Source organism: Chaetura pelagica, unplaced genomic scaffold (genome assembly GCF_000747805.2).
Source record: "Chaetura pelagica isolate M959 unplaced genomic scaffold, ChaPel_1.0 scaffold343, whole genome shotgun sequence".
NCBI lineage: Eukaryota > Metazoa > Chordata > Aves > Apodiformes > Apodidae > Chaetura > Chaetura pelagica.
In genome coordinates, this window is record NW_009952873.1 from 717,824 (window position 1) to 734,074 (window position 16,251).

General features: G+C 38.4%; 1 protein-coding gene across 1 annotated transcript in view; it reads left to right on the plus strand.

Moving 5' to 3' along the window:
- Positions 1-16,251, plus strand: part of CAPRIN2 (caprin family member 2) — a 33,077-nt gene that overhangs the window by 12,182 nt on the left and 4,644 nt on the right. The window contains exons 8-14 of the mRNA XM_009995189.1: positions 219-262; positions 1,607-2,449; positions 7,753-7,840; positions 8,390-8,445; positions 8,820-8,930; positions 11,333-11,485; positions 13,636-13,819. Coding sequence (XP_009993491.1) covers positions 219-262; positions 1,607-2,449; positions 7,753-7,840; positions 8,390-8,445; positions 8,820-8,930; positions 11,333-11,485; positions 13,636-13,819 — 1,479 coding nt within the window. The remainder of the gene's footprint in view (positions 1-218; positions 263-1,606; positions 2,450-7,752; positions 7,841-8,389; positions 8,446-8,819; positions 8,931-11,332; positions 11,486-13,635; positions 13,820-16,251) is intronic.

Genomic DNA, 16,251 nt, shown 5'->3' on the forward strand with positions numbered 1-16,251 from the left:
ACTGTAAGGTATTTTTTGCTTAATTCTGAATTTCTACAAATGTAAAATAAAGTCAAAGTAAAAGCTTGTCTAAATAGTATGTTGAATGGCAAGCTGGGCTTTCAGAATATCTGGTTTAGCTATTGGCACCACTATTTAAATAGAATTAAAGACTTACTACTGTTTGGTATGCCTTTCTGCATTTGATCAATTGAAACAAATTAACATCCTTTCTCTAGAATCCATTATGGAGCTCATGAAGTCTGAAATACAGCCACAGGAGGTAAGATATTCCACTGCTAAATGCTCATAGTAGTTTATCAGAAACATAGCTGCATTTAAAAAAGTAAATTACAAAAAGAGGTACAAATCTTAACTTAGGTATTGCTTTATGTAGAAGCATAGAAGACTTGGTAGCATTTCTATTTCTAACCCCAAATTAATGACTACTCTGAGGATCTTTGGGATAAGTGGGGCAGGATTACATGAAACAGAGTAATGCTTTGGCAGTTTCCTGAATAAACTGAAGCATCAGCCTTTAGGGTGAAAACACACTGATCTTGTCTACTGTGGAATAGAAAATGCACATCTACTAAAGCTGTATCTAAACACCAAGCTGATTGCAGTAGACTTGATATTGATGGGTTGAGAATGAAGCAGTTCTTGCTCTGTTTGTCAGAAAAGTAGGAATCCAAAGACAGACTTGAGTTCACAGGGGTATGTAGACCTGTTTCAACAGCCCTTCAGACTCCTAATTGAGTACTCAGGCTTCAACTGGAAATAGGATAAAACCCATTAGACTTAATTCAAAAGGTGGGGAGGTGTGCCCTTTTCTAAGTGGAGATACTGGTTCTTAATATGCTGAATCCCTGTTTCCCAGGTATCCCCCTAGGTAGAGGGTGTACTCCAGAACAAGTTTTTGTAACCTGATAACTATTACCTGACTCCAGAGCTTTTCTGGTGACTGGTCAGAAAAAACAGACTGAGCTTTGCACATTATTTATTTCACATTCACTTCCTGTTCATGACAAAGTAGTAATTCAGGAAAACTTCAGGACATCTTCATTGAATTCTCAGAGTTATTGACAGTAAACTCAGCCTGGAGTTAATACCAGTGGTACTAAATCTTAGAATATCATGACTTTAGTATTTAAACTCCCTTATGAATTGTGGTTATATTTGGTTATTTGAGTTCCAGAGGGTTAAAGATTTTGGGTGAAGGCGGTGCTGCTACACTTAGCAGAATGTCTGTTAATAGTCCCATGGCATTCTAGATGCTTAGGAGGAGAGCTACCTTTATAAAAATCACAACTGAACTTAGTACTGTTACTGTTTAGGAATGTCAGTTAGTATTGAGAAGAAAGGTAATAGATTCATTCAGATCAAGTATGTTTTATTGTACTGCTCAGGATATTTTCATGCCTCTGGCATGCCAAGCAAAGCTAGTCTGCAGTGTTGTAGGATGAAGTCATGGCTGTCCACACAGTTTCTGCAGCTAGTGCTTGAACTGTCTAGGCTCTGCTTTTAGTAAAAAATTTTCAGTAGCTGGGTGTCCAAACTTAACTGACCTAAACTGTAGTAGCAAAATGTTTTCTTGGGAACCATTAAGTTTCTTTGGTCTATATAGTTTCTCAACAGGCGTTATTTGCCTGAAGCAGAATACACTATCAAGAAGAAGCCAGAAGAGCCCAAATCTTGGGAAGCTGAGTGTGCTAGAAAGCAAGAACCTCCAAAGTCCTGGGAAACGCTTGTTGATATTGAAGAGCAGGAACAGAAGCAGAAACAAGAGACCTTAAAGCCTTGGGAAACTCGTGTTAGGCAGCAAGAAGCAAAAAGACCAGATTCTCCAAAGCCTTGGGAAGCTCATGTTAAAGAGGAGGAACAGAAGCGTGAGTCTACAAAACCCTGGGAGACCCGTGCTGAGGAGGAAGAACAGAAGCAAGAAGCTCCAAAGGCCTGGATAGCACATGTCCGAGAAGAGCAGGAGTCCCCCAAACCTTGGGTAGCAAAGGTTAGGGAAGAGCAGGACCAGAAGAAACAGGAATTGCCTAAGCCTTGGGTAGCAAAAGTTAGGGAAGAGCAGGAGCAGAAAAAGCAGGAGTTGCTGAAACCTTGGGTAACTAAAGTTAAGGAAGAACCAGAACAAAAGCAGGAATCTCCAAAGCCTTGGGTAGCCCAAACTAGGGATCAACCAGAACAAAAGAAGCCAGAGCCTGTGAAATCATGGGAAATGCCTGTTAGGGAAGAGCCAGAGCAAAAGAAGCAGGAGCCTGTGAAGGCTTGGGCTGCACATGTTAGGGAGGAGCCAGAACCAAAGAAGCAGGAGACTCGAGAGGCTTGGGAAAAAGCTGAGAGGCAGCAGCAAGTGTCATCACAGCAGTTACAGAACCCTCCGAAATCCTGGGCAGCTGCAAGTGTTGGGTCAAAGGAGCAGATGGGGCCAAAGAAGCTTGATATGGAACCCAAAGAAGTGAGTTGGCATATGTAGTATTACCTGTCATAAGCTTTTCACAGCAGTGTTTTGGACTAATGCTACCTATTAGCAGAGGCTTTATAAGATGCATTTTGTAGGCCTGTACTTAGACTCCCATTTAATTCTTTCTTGGGGGAAAATAATTCTGGCAGTTAAGATGTATATTTGAATAGCAAGGTGGCCTGCTTTGCTTTTTCCATCAACACAGTATTGCTGTGTTTGAGCCTTGAATAACTGCTTTATGCCTAAGACAGAAGAATTAACCTAGTTCATCCCCAGCTATTGGTTCTGTCCACTGTTATCAGTGCAAAGCAGGTATGACTCATCCAGGGATCAAATACTTTGTTGGTGGCTGCATGCAAATAGCACTTCAGTAACTTTTTAGGCTTTTGATTAAAATAGCTGCTGATTCAAGAGAGATCTGACATCTAGATCAAGCAATGCCAACTGAACAGGGGCTTATATATGTATTTCCAGATGAATGCATAAGCCATACTGCTGTCCTGGAGAGTCTAATGATAGCACAGTTACTTTTAGAAGTGTAAAATGGAAGTCACTGCAGGGCTTACAGCTGAGCAGGCTGCTAGCCTCTGGTTACATCACTTTCTCACCTGTTACTTAAATAGTAACAATTTTAAGTGGGTGAGATGATGGGCAAAGCAGAATTCAGTTACGCCATTAAGAGCAGTATTTGATTAGGCTTCAGGAGGAAAATGGGGAATTGAGTAATTCTTCTGTACAAAATGTTGTTTGTACTACTGCCTTCTTTCTGCAAGAAAGTAGAAATCAATTATCTCCATATTACTCATAGCAAATAATGAAGCTTAAGTCTTGTCAATAAACCTGGCATAACTGAATTTTTTGTGCCTAGAGACGGGAGCGCAAACAGAAGATTGAGCATGAAATTAAAAGAGTAGGTAACATGCAGCACTGGGTAACAAAATGGGATTAAGGTGTTTACACTCAAGCTGAGTAGAATCTTGTGCCCACTGGTGATGGTGGTAGAGGTACAAAGCCTGATTGCCTCACACTAAGCAGCTCTGAGCACAAGTAGGTGTTGTGCACTCAACTATGCATGGTATTAGTGTAACTGAAACCATCAGATTGTACTGGAATAGTCTCGAGCACTTTAAGATGCTTTGAAATTTCTGGTGTTGGATTGAAGTTAAAACTTAAATTCTAGATACTTCCTAATGAGATGGGGCTTTTATTTTTGTGTAGGATGGAAAGATGGATGGCATAAGGGGTGAACAAAACTTTGATACAGTAAGGGGAAAGGAGGGTGTCCAGTCAGTTGGAGAAACTTGCAACCTGCCTAGGAATCTTCATAGTAATGTGCAGGTGTGTGTCAGCCAAATTAAACTAAATTGAATGTTGGAATGTAAGGTTGCTTAAGCTGGATTACCTATTTAAGTTAAAAAAGCATATTTTTAAAGTATTCAAACTTCAATTTACCTAGTAGACATAGTGAAACACAAGCTGGCTATATTTTTGCTTAGCAGCTATTGACAAATCTTAATACCAAAAGTACATTGAATAAGTGTACTGTCAATTTAACTAGTTTCAATAATAACTTTTTAAAAGTCTTAATTTAACTGCATATATATTAAACTTTTGGTTAATGAAACTTGTTTTGCCTTCATTTATATGAAGAATGAAGAGGCAGTGCAGTGCTGTAGTGGAATCCATAGCACTCCCAGGGAGGACATAAATGACCTTGTGCAGGGATCTAGGCATGGTAGATAAATTGCCTGTGTCACTGTTACTGCTTTCTGGAGCTGAAATCAGTCTCTACTCCCTGAAATACCTGTTAGAGCTCAGATATATTTTAATAAACTGTTTTGTTTTGAGATCTTATATGCTTATTTAACTTCATGTACTGTGGGATACAATACCTAAGAAGCTTTGCCTAAGGCCAAGAGTGAGCTGATGTGCCAGCCTGGTAAATGGTTGAGTTAAATGCTTATGCAACTTGTGGACCAGCAAATTTGGCTAGAGCTGAATTTGTGGTGTGCTGTGTAAAATCAGAACAGTTTGGGTTTTTCTGTTACTCAGTGCCATTTTATTCCTGCTAGTAATGCCATTCTGAGTAGAAAGCAAATTAAGATCTACATGGTATAGCTGGTGATCACTATTGTGATTACGGCTTGGGTATCACCATTCCAGCTCATTTAATACTCCACAGCTAATGAACCTAAATAGGAATTGATGTCCTGTGTAGTACAAGTTTTACTATTAGATGAGGTGGTTGAAATGTATATTAGAGTATTAGATATAAGTAGTCCTTCAGTCACTAAAATAAACATTTTTAACAGCTGTACCTTATGTATTAGCATTTTGACTAGTAAAATTCTGTAACAGTCAGTGTGCCTTTATGTGTTTATTTGTAGTGGTTTAACAGGTCCTAAAAATTTCTAGGTTTTTCAACACAATTTTTAGTCAATTCTCTGGATATAGGTTGAAAAAAAAATCTTGCTGCATGTGTAGGTGGTGTTGAAGTTTAGGGTCTAATTTATCATAACAAAAAAATGTTTATCAAACCTAAGTGCTGTGTAAAACTAATGTTGCTTGAACCACCAGTGGTTAGGCCAGGCTAGCCTAACAGGTTACCAAGCTCAGAATCTGCCACCTGCTTGAAATGACTTCCAGAAACAGCATTTAACTGTAGGCTAGGAAGAAAACATGGTTTATAACCATCTTCAGGATGTCGAGTACCTGCTCTTTTTCAAAGCATCTCTTTTATAAAGGCATAAAGCCTGAACCACTTTTAGTTTTCTGATTATTTTTCACATATGTTCTATTGCACTTGAACATTCTAACTCTGAACACGTTAAGTACCAGCAAAACAGTAACTCAATATGAGATAGTCACTGTAGCTACTTCTGGACTAGTGTATTTTAACATATGCAGGAACTAGAAAATAACTTTTACAGAATCGAGAGTCTCAATGTTTCTATCCTGACTTAAAGCCCTAATATCATATATGTAACCCTCTATGCTTGCTCTTCTAAAGTAAAGAATGCTACCAGCATAATGCACAGAGTAAGAGCTGGGGAAGGAGAGGAAGACTAAGAAATTATAAAGTCATGCAGAAGATGATATCATCTTTGCAACCACAAGTGTAACACTGCAGTCTCCTGCTTCCATGCTCTTGAGGCTACCTACTTGTTTGTGTTTAATGTAAAAGTCTAACTTGGGTAGCTAGTGGAAAATATTAATAACTTTACACACTACCAGCCTTGACCTGGTTAGGTGACTTAAAGGTGAGAAGCTTCTGTTAGCCATTTGCAAGCAGAATGAGTTTGGTAGTGTAGTTGCATGTCAGTAAACTGTATTGAGGAAGAAGAGAGTAATAGAAGCATTACCTATCACAGGTATTTTAAGATTGTCAGCTTGTGAGGCCTAATAAAGTAATGGACAGGAAGATTCCAGTTCTCACTAACTTAATCTATAATTTGCTGAGGTTAACTTTATTCAACTCTGCCTTTTATCCAGCACTTAGATCCTTCATAGCTTTCATTCCTTTTAATTTCTAGAAACTGTACAGTAACAAACTTGTGTGATCAGTAGTTAAGTAGAGCTTGCGCATCAGATACTCTGATTAAGATAGAGTAATGTGAAGGTTCACTCTTCTAGCTCTAGAATAAAGCTGCTCACAGCTCAGCAGGTAGCTGTTGTCTGGGCCTCATAGATGTTAGAAATTGAGTCCTTCAGAATTAATGATGTGCTACACATGTGGGTTATACTTTGTGAAGCTCAGTAAACCCTGCAGGGTTCTTCCTTGTGCATGCTATTGGAATTTCTACAAATGCTAGTGATTAGTTTCAGGTAATTGTTGAAGAGGAGATGGCTTGTCCTAAAATTGGGCGAAAGGCACTTCATAAATTTGTTTTGACAGTTGTCATGGCACAGAAATCCTTCTGCCATATAGTCTTCTAATGACTTCATATGAATGCTCAAATCTGCTATACAATATATTGAAGTAGTAACCCTCCTATTAAAGACAAATGTTAGTATTGTAGGAAAGCAAAGGCTTTCACATGTTTGTGTCTCTCAATATTTGGGACAGTTGAAATAATACAACTACTTAAGGTCTTCAGATTTGCCTTCCTCTGGCTGCAAGAGCAGCAAAGCTTTAGAGAATCACTAGAAATTATGGTTTAAAAATGCTTAAGCCTACCTCTTCCCTAAGCTGTTTTCAAAAGATGCCAGACTATATAGACAACTTGATGTTATTGTCACTCCGTAAACAACAGGGCCTGTGTTATTATAGGAGTTAATTATTGTTTTTCTTCTGATACCTTAGATTTGCCTATTCGCTGATAAAAATTTCCTTCTTGAAGTGAGAACCAGTTGCAATGAGCTGTTAACAGACAATCTGAAACAATCAAGAAGTAATAAGACCCTGCATTAAGTCCTTGTTGAGCTACAAAGTTAGTTTTCATGTCAAGCTTTGAAAAGGTTAACACTTTATGCAGTAGCTGGTGCATTGAGAGTATTTGGCTCATTAGTGGAAGCGCTTTGGTCTAATCCTCAGTAACCTCCTTGAAATGTATCTCTTAGGTGTGGTATTTTCCGAGTGACTGGAAAAACCATCCTAATAAAAGATTTGTACTTGCTGACATGGGCTTTGCTGGGAGGAAGTATGTTTAAAACATTGAGTGATGCAACTTTGTTTTTTAAGGTTGTTCTGGCATTCCGTTTAAATATGTGGGTTTCCGTAGATGGAGGTGCCTCATTTTGCACTAAATGTCTTTTGTATATTTGACTGTAAGAAACGGAATGAAGTGAATTATTCTGTGGCTGAACAAGTTGTGGCAACAGTAAGCTGATTTTTTTTAACAAAGTAAAAGCTTAATTCTGGAAATATCAGTAACAGTACAGAATTCCTTGGCCCACAGACATCACTGCTAGGTTGCTCTAGAAGTACATTGGATAAGGCAACTTGTCTTACTTCCAGTGTAAGATTTAATATGATGTTCTTAGGTGCCTAAACCTGTACATCAGCCAGCTGCCGAATTTTGCTCTACTTCAACTCTTCCAAAAGATCCAGTATTGAGAAGGGAAAAACTTCAGGATTTGATGACTCAGATACAAGGGACTTACAACTTCATGCAAGTATGTTTTTCTCTGCTGTTGTAGCACAAAGATTCAATTCTTACTGAGCTAGGGAAAGCAGTGCTGACAATGCATATTTGCAATGAATGAATCTAGCTCTAATAAACTAACAAAATTATCAAATGAGTGCTTCATTTGCATCTAGAGTTTATTTTCTTCCCAACTGATCCTTTTTTCAAAAGGAGTCCATTCTGGATTTTGATAAAGCTTCACCAAGTGCCATTGGTTCATCCCAACCACCCTCAGTTACTCCAGCAAGTAGTCCTGTAGGTAAGTAATCTGTAAGCATAAACTGTCTGAGGTTTTGCAAACATAACACAGCTTCTTTAGGCTGTAGGATCAGCAGGCCTGGTGAAAACAGCTTGTCTGATTATGATGAATACCAATGCCTGGCCAAAAAAACCCAACAAAACAGGCAGCTTGAGCTGCTTACTTATTTTTTGCTGGAGGTGGCTTAAGTTGGTGTGTCTCTTGGAAATAGAATGCTTGTAAAATTGCTGACAGGCATGTGCATCTTAACCCAGCTGCAGAACTGACGTGCTGTATCTGGGTAATAAACTTGTCAAATTACCCATTTTTTAATATGAAAAGTGGGTATCTCTTATGGTCGAAATATTTTCCGCATTAAATACCTGTCCTCTTTTACAAAAAAGAAACTTAAGTTTTCAATTTGGTGTAATTTACTGACACAAGTCTAAATATTTGAAGTGTATGCACCTTCATACGCTAAATACTTTCAAAAAGTAGAAGTGCACACTGAAACTATATGTAATGTTTGAATTTAAAACTAAATGTTGCTTAATGCATTCTTTTTTACAGCTTCAAAAGAACAGAAACTTCCAAGTCACAGTGATTTTCTCCAACAGCCCCTTCAAGTAAGTTGAAGTTAGGACTGCCCTGAAGGGGCAGAACTGTAGCCAAGGAATAGTAGAGGTTATTCACTAGAATAAACTTAGTGTTTTCATTGCTTTTCTTCTTGTCAGTTTTGTAACAAATTTCATGTAACTTAGCTTGCAAAGTCTAAGATCACTCAAATGCTGCCTAAGTTAGCTGCTTTTCTGCTTGAAATACAGCAACAAATATTTGTTATTTCTCAAAGTAAAACAGTAGCTTGAAGACAGGTTGAAATACTTTGAATATTTAACCCATAGATTCAAGGCATTCTGAGTTTTTTGGAAGTGCATGGAGTGTGTCAGTGAAACTGAACACTTAAGGTAATATTTCAAAACCTTCTTTGTTTTCTTGCAAGGCTGCTGCTTCCTCTATGGCATTGCATGATTCAAATACTTCCCTAGCATCTGCTGATCCAACACTTTCTGGCTCTGAAACTGAAGACTTGGTGACACCTCAAACGCCACAGGTAATATACCCTGGGGTTCACTGGCATTCAAAGACCTGTGTGATAGCAAGCCCTAGCAGAAAGCAGTGATGGGGTCTTCCCTGAATAACTATTGTTGAACAAGATACAGGGAAAGAATTGAGGTAACAGCAATAGTGTAGCCTACATTCTGGAACACTTAAAGATAGCTGGAAAAGTCTCTCTAATACTGTGTGACTGTGAAGTGAATGGTCTGGCTCTTGAAATGGGAAGGGTGTGAGGTGAAAAATGTAGGCTAGAAAGTGTGATGCGTATTCTTGTGGGAACATGTAAGCAGTATAAATATTTGCTGTAGTTACAGTGTACAATACTCCCTCTAATGACAACATAGAGGGCCCATAAATCAGGATGGATATTGTAATATCAGACTTCTGTGCAAGCTAAGGACTGAGATGCTTTCTCTAGCACTAACTGAAGAAATACTGAAAATCTTACATCCTGATGTTCAGCCAGGACCTCAGACTTTGTGTTCTTAGATGTATTTATGCACAGTTAAATCTTTCACTAGAATTAAAATATTGTTTAGAGCTGAAAAGTCTTTTAATTTATGCAGATTGTTGCCTTAAAGATCTTTTAAGTGTTGCTGTTTTCACAAACACAGCTGGGTCTTACTCTTTGGACTCAAATACAATGTATGTAGATTATAATGGGGAAATGTCCATGCTTTTAAAATGTTGGGGTTTTTTTGCTGGTGTATGGGCTGTCGTATACTATGCATGTAACTTACTCTATTCCTTAACCTACTGAATAGTTGAATTTAACAATCTTGACAAGGATATAGTCTTGCTGCCTCTTAAATCAGCAATTTTGGCCTGCTTCTTGATGCCTTCTCTTCTTTCTACAGTGTTGTAAGACTTCTTGTACTGACAAGAAAAAAATAATTTTGCTGTTTAATATGCATCCAGAGGACTTGGGCTGTATTATAATGTAAAACACCTCATTTAGTAGAATGATTTGAGGCTTTTTTGTAAACGTACTGTACGGACTTGGAGTTATTTGGGTCCAGCATATCTCTAGTACCTTAGGCTTGAAGTGTGGTAGTGTTCTTTTCCAGTCCTGTTTCTTATGGAAAGCAATAGATAAGCTTTGATCCCAGAACAATAAGGGAGTGCACACCATGGTGACAGTGCACTCTTCTGGTATGCAAGTGCAGTTCTGTCTGATGCAGCTGATGGTATATATGGTGAGAATGGGAGTGGTAGTCTCTAGCCCTAGGCTGTATATCTAAGCATAAGCAACTCTTAGCATTACAAATATGATCTAACTAGAGAACACACAGGTTTTGCAAAGGCAAACAAAAATTTGGCTCTGAAGTCTTGTTTGAGAGAGCTTAAACTTCTGGTAACATCAGATGTCTTTCCATAGAATTCAATGAAACAGGTGTGTCACAGACTTGATTATAAATAATTGCTTGAGGCAATTTATAGATCTTAAAATCATCTGATTTTGCAGGGCTAGTTGTACAACCTGTTGTGTAAGAAGGATAATCTAAGTCTGAATCTTTAAAGATAATTAATTGAAGCTTTTGGTTAAGAATACTACTTAGTACATTTACTTTGGGCTTAATATTTGTCATGATCTTTCAAAATCCACTTCTGCAGTACTACTTGTAATAGCAGGTATGTGTATGGCTTCTAGGCATCAGCATCACTTTCTCAAGAGACTGAAAAATTTACTTCCCAGCCACTGTATCAGACAAGTTCACGTGTTTCAGAGCCACTGATACCTAAAAAGATTGAAATTGCCCAGGTGAGCTATTACAAATACAGCTACGTTAAATATATCGGTTGCTGAAATGTCTGGAGCCTTACATTGGTTTTGACTTCTGTTTTCTTTAAACACTGGTGTTCTAAAACAATGCTTTATTTCGCCATCTGCACAGATGAGACTTAATTCTGGTTAATACTTTGGACAACTCAGCATTGTTTCTGAGCTGAAACGTGATTGATCAAGTCTGGAGGGGAAAAAACCAACCTCCCTAAAGTTCTCTTGAGTTCCTTTGAAAAGGAGAAGTAACTTCTAATATCAGCCAGAGAATCATCTTCCAATAAGCAGAACAGAAGGCATTCTGCCTTTCCTTGGTGGGGGGAAAAAATTACCCAACATCTCTTTACTGTGAAATTATTACAATGAGTGGTATGTATAGTAGCTGATAGCCACATTTCACTTAATCAGCAGAGACTGCAATAGAAGTACTGTTTGCTGAGAATGCACAGCAAGATTTGAAATTGTAAGCAAAAGCTATTTTGTAGCTCTACTATGTCCAAATGTCATCGTGTAGAAACCGCTGACTTTTGTCAGTCTAGGCTTTAGAACAAATTAACTGCTTCTGTTACTGCCTGATAACTATCAGTGACCTTTCATTACATTTGTTCTTCCCTCAGGCAACTATTCCTCTCCCAAGTGAGCCACAGTCATCATTGCCTACTTCAAGCACCTCCATGTCAACAGTAGCACCAGCGCAAAGCTTTCAGTCTCCTCCAGCAAGTAGCAGTTCTGTCACTATAACAGCAGCTCCCTTTCAGGCTATGCAGACTGTAAGTGTACAACTTGGGGCCACAGAAGAAAAATTGACAATAATGCTAATACTGGGGACCTGGCTCCCCTTAATATGCAACAGAACCTGATAGATCATTTTTTTTAAAGGCATTTTTAATTGTAACAAATGTAGCAGTGCAGTTCCACAACTTGCTGGACTATCTGCATCTTGCAGTGTTGAGACATATGTGGTAGGTTTTGGTGGAAGAAAGTAGGTAATAATTTTTCACAGGATAGGAATTAACTAAAACATATATAACATCCTGGTGTGGCCTGTATTAAATCACTAACATAGCTTTTTCTCCTTGGTTGTGTATTTGTAGAAGAGGTTCAAGCAGAACCTTTTGCAGAGGTACAGAAATTTATATATATAATAAATAAGGCAAATGGTGGTAGGGAGGTGGTTCTTTCTTACCAAGGTCTATTTAAATGATGCTAACTGACTAGGTTATTTTTTCATCCAAGTGGAGAAATAGCAATATGCTATGATAAAGATAACCAGAGTCCTTCTGGGGACCCAATCTATAAGACAAGCAATCTGTCATGATATAAATGTGGGGTCTTGGTTTCAGTCGTTCTGATTAGATCTAAACTTTAGTCTGTTCAGAGTGTGTTTGACCAAAACGGTATCACTGAAAGTTTACTTGTGTTGACTCTGGTGTTTTCAGGGAAGTTGAAGTTCTCTTCAGATTTTGGGGCAAATATCTGTCACCAAATTGGTAGGATGTTAATTTCTCTTGTAGACATGGCAGTCTAGCTTTGTGGTGCAAGGTTTTCTTTCTTCCATAGTTTAGATTCTCATTGCTGTCAGGAAAGCACAGCCATTGGATTTCAGTAGATAGCTGCAAGTCAGATTCTTTCTTTCCAAATAGTGAGGATGGTGACAGCCATGGAAGCCTCAGATGTCTGAACACGCTTTTGCCTCTATTGTGCTTATGTAAAACTAAAGGCAGGTTCTTCTTGTAGCCCAAGTACTTTTATTAGAATTCCCCTGTAACACTCATTGGTAGGAAAAAGTAGATCACTTGCTACAAGTAGTCAAGACGCACAGCATCTTCCAATTTTTTTCAGAAGAATTGCTTTGGATCACTTTGATCACTTTTGGCAAATCAGAACCAGAGTTTTTTATTTTATAATGGTTCAAGCTTTATACTCAATACTTCAGTGTTATGAGGGTTTTCAGTGCTGATTCCCTGTTAGAGGAAACATTGGGTTTCTTGACCCTGGAAGAGGTATTCATTTCCCATTGTATTTATAGAGGCTTCTGCAAATAATACCTGTCAAGCTGTGAAACTGTTGCTTGTATCTAGCTGTAGTCTTGCCTTGACCTGCTTTAAGACAGGTTATAGTCTTGGAAAACAGTTAGATACACCTATAGACTTTGTACTGCTGGCAGCTCTTAATATGAAATTAGATCCCTTTACTCAAAATGGACTTCTTTGCTACTTTATCTCAATACTAATTGTCACTTGACAGCATCAATTCTAGTAATCTCGGGTTATTGGCAATAAAGCAATACAGTTGCTGAAGTGACTGAACTTGACTGAATTGATGAGATTTAACTACAGGGTAACACCCTGTCCATGCTGTAACATGAAAATTTGAATTTAAGACTGTTACTTGGATTATATGTTTACGTTGTGGGAGCTTTAAGAATAGAAAACTTGAGGCTCAATTTATCAAAGGTCATGAAGGCAATCTAATATGGCATTTATCTGGGTGGACAATAGAGTTGCAGGAGGTTCCAAAATGGGTATGAAGACCCAAATTCTTCCAAAACGTGAAATTTCCTCTCAGTGTAGGCTGTCCCAGCTTCAGGTCAAAAGATGTAGGACAGATAGTCCAACAGTTAACTTCCCATAGAAGCAGGACACTTTATTGTATGATAGCTGTTCTTTTGATCAAACATGGTAGCTGTGATGAATCAAGCTAAATTTCTTAGGTAGTAGCTACATAATAGGAGTAAGTTATAGAAGCTTACTGAGAAGAAAAAGGATGGGTTGTAACAGTCTTCTTGCTTGTTTCTAAGAAATGGTGTTCTAGAAAACTGATCTAGTGATAGGGGTTTAAACCACAGCATAGTAGGGTGGTGCATGAGGCAGAGACTTGAGCTGGAAGTGTTAAGCACTTGTCTTGAAATATGTTGTAGGTATTTAAAGTGAATGCACCACTGCCCCCACGTAAAGACCAGGACATTAAAGAGGAGTCTTCATATTCGACAGGATATAACCAGAGCTTCTCTACAGCAAGTACACAGACTCTTCCTCAGTGCCAGTTACAATCTTCTCATGTTGCAGAACAAAGCTCTCTTTCACAAGAATCTCTGTCTTCAGGTAAGCATTGTACTTGCCTCTGTATTTCAAGTAGTCTTTGAAGTTCTGCAGGTTAGAGTAGTATTTGAATTCGTTAACATGTGCTGTAGGTATATTCAGGTTTTTAACTTTGTAATTCTGAACCACTGTTACGTAGCACCTGTTACATCAATTCTGTTCTTAGTTGATGGTGTGGTATGTAAACCTACCTTCAGAACTGCTAGTAGGATGAAAGGCTGCTTTAAACTTGTTTCTATACTGGATGTAGAGACAGTGTCACCTATAGGTCTGACAGAATTTTCCACCTCTGGGAAACTCACGTATGCAGTGGTACATGTGAGAGTCAAAACAATTGTTCGCTTGGAATTGAAGCAGTAATAAATACTTGATTTGGAGCCATTCATTTGGTCTCTGGTAATAGACACTAGTGTTGCGACAGTGCTGGGAATCTCAGAATACTTAATAAGGGTCAGGATAAGCTTTCTGTGCTGAGGTGAGTTACCCAGAATGGTTTAAGTGTTTTGTGCTACTGTTATAAGACTAAAATATGTAATCTGGGAGCTGCTTAGGATTTAAATTTTCATGTTTTAAGACTGGGCTAGTATCTTTCCTTTGAAATTATAGCTCACCATGTAATTACTGTAAAATGTGACTGATCTCAGTGATACTAGTACTTGCCAAAATCTTCACGTGGATATTTCATCTTACTGTGTTAGAGATAAGCATTCTAGATGTTACAGACAGATCATGTCTGCCACTCCTACTTATCAGCCCAGGTGTATCTTGTGATGTTGAAGCTTAGAGAATCATAGAAAGGTTTGGGTTCGAAGGGACCTTAAAGATCATCTAGTTCTAGCCCCCCTGCCATGGGCAAGGACAGCACTTGCTAACCAGGTTGCTCAAAGCCCCATTGAACCTGGCCTTGAACTCTTCCAGGGAGGGGGCATCCACAACTTCTCTGGGCAACGGGTTCTGGTGTCTTGCCACCCTTGTTTTTTTTTTTCCTAATATCTAATCTAAATCTGCCTGCTTTCATATTAAAACATGTAGCAGAGATCCATGTTGATCCTCATTAGGCTCTGTTTATTGCTTTTATTACCTAGGAAGGCTAGTTTCCTAACTAGGAGGCCTCAGTCACAAGTTACTGTAATTCAATGAAGTACTGAGAATCAGCTGAGCTACAGGAACTATTTGTGCATGTGCTTTTAGCCTGGAAGTAGATAAAAGATGACACCCCAATCTACAGCAAAAGATAATCCTCCTCTTCTGTTTATATAGCTCTGATTTCTTACCAAGGCTGACTTGATTAGCTGGTTGAGTCTGTGACCTTGAAGAATACTGAACTTCTTCAACACACTGACCTGCTTGACATTCAGATACTATACCTAGTGAATTTATGTAGCTGACATGAAGACTTTTTAGTGAGACTAGCCCCCAAATGTGCTTGAAGCAGGTTTCAGGATAAAAGAAAGCTGACAGCTACTAATCTGGATTTATAAGATTATATCTAATCATGTGATTCAATGTTACTTTGTTACTGGTTTTCTACTATAGGACTCTTCATAGAAATTATAGTAGAAATAGACTGATACTGTGTTAAGTCAGTGGGACACATGAAGACTAAGAACTCCAAAGAACAATTTAAGTAGGAAATTAATTAAATCAAATGAAACAAATTAAGTCAGGAAAGCATGTTTAGCTTAAATGCTCCTTCTCATCACTGAGAGTAGATTATCAGCCTTCTATAGAGCTTTTTTGATGCAACATCATGATTTTTTGTATTAATCTTGTGCAGTAACTGCACAGACTTCAGAAAGGGGTTTAGACTGTCACTGGATCAGTTTTAAGCTTTTTGGATTGATACAAGGTGTGGTCCTGTGGAAATATATTCATGGTTGCAAAGTCTGTTTGAAGCTGACCAGTAAACCACCCTGAGTGAAAAGCATTGAATACGTGTTACTTGGGGTTGAACTGATTAATGTGTGGTAGGAATGTCTGTTGAAGAGACTGAACCCAAGTATCTATTTTTCACAGTTGTCTCATTGCTTATTTAGGTAATACTGAGTTATTTTGGAGGATGTCAACAGTTGAGGTGATATAATTTATCCAATAGACCAGCAAGGTCTTGCTAGTAAAAAAAGTGGTTCTAAGTGAAAATTCTTGATCAGGTGGTGTTTGATTTTATTCTAGCTTATTTATGTTCTTGATGCTGCTAGCCAGCTTGCTGTGACCTATGCAGCTAAATCTAGTTGAATGTATTAGAGGCTTACACTGAGCCTGGCCTGTCTACAGTATATCTCAATAAGAATTACATTATACAGAACAAAGGGAAGCATCCCCAATTAACTTGGAGTAATGAAGGAGCACAAAAACAGGATCTTCAGAGCAGCTTAATTAGTCTCTGAACTGCTTCCCTTTTAGATGTGCTGTCTTCTTAGAGTTCTACAAGTCTT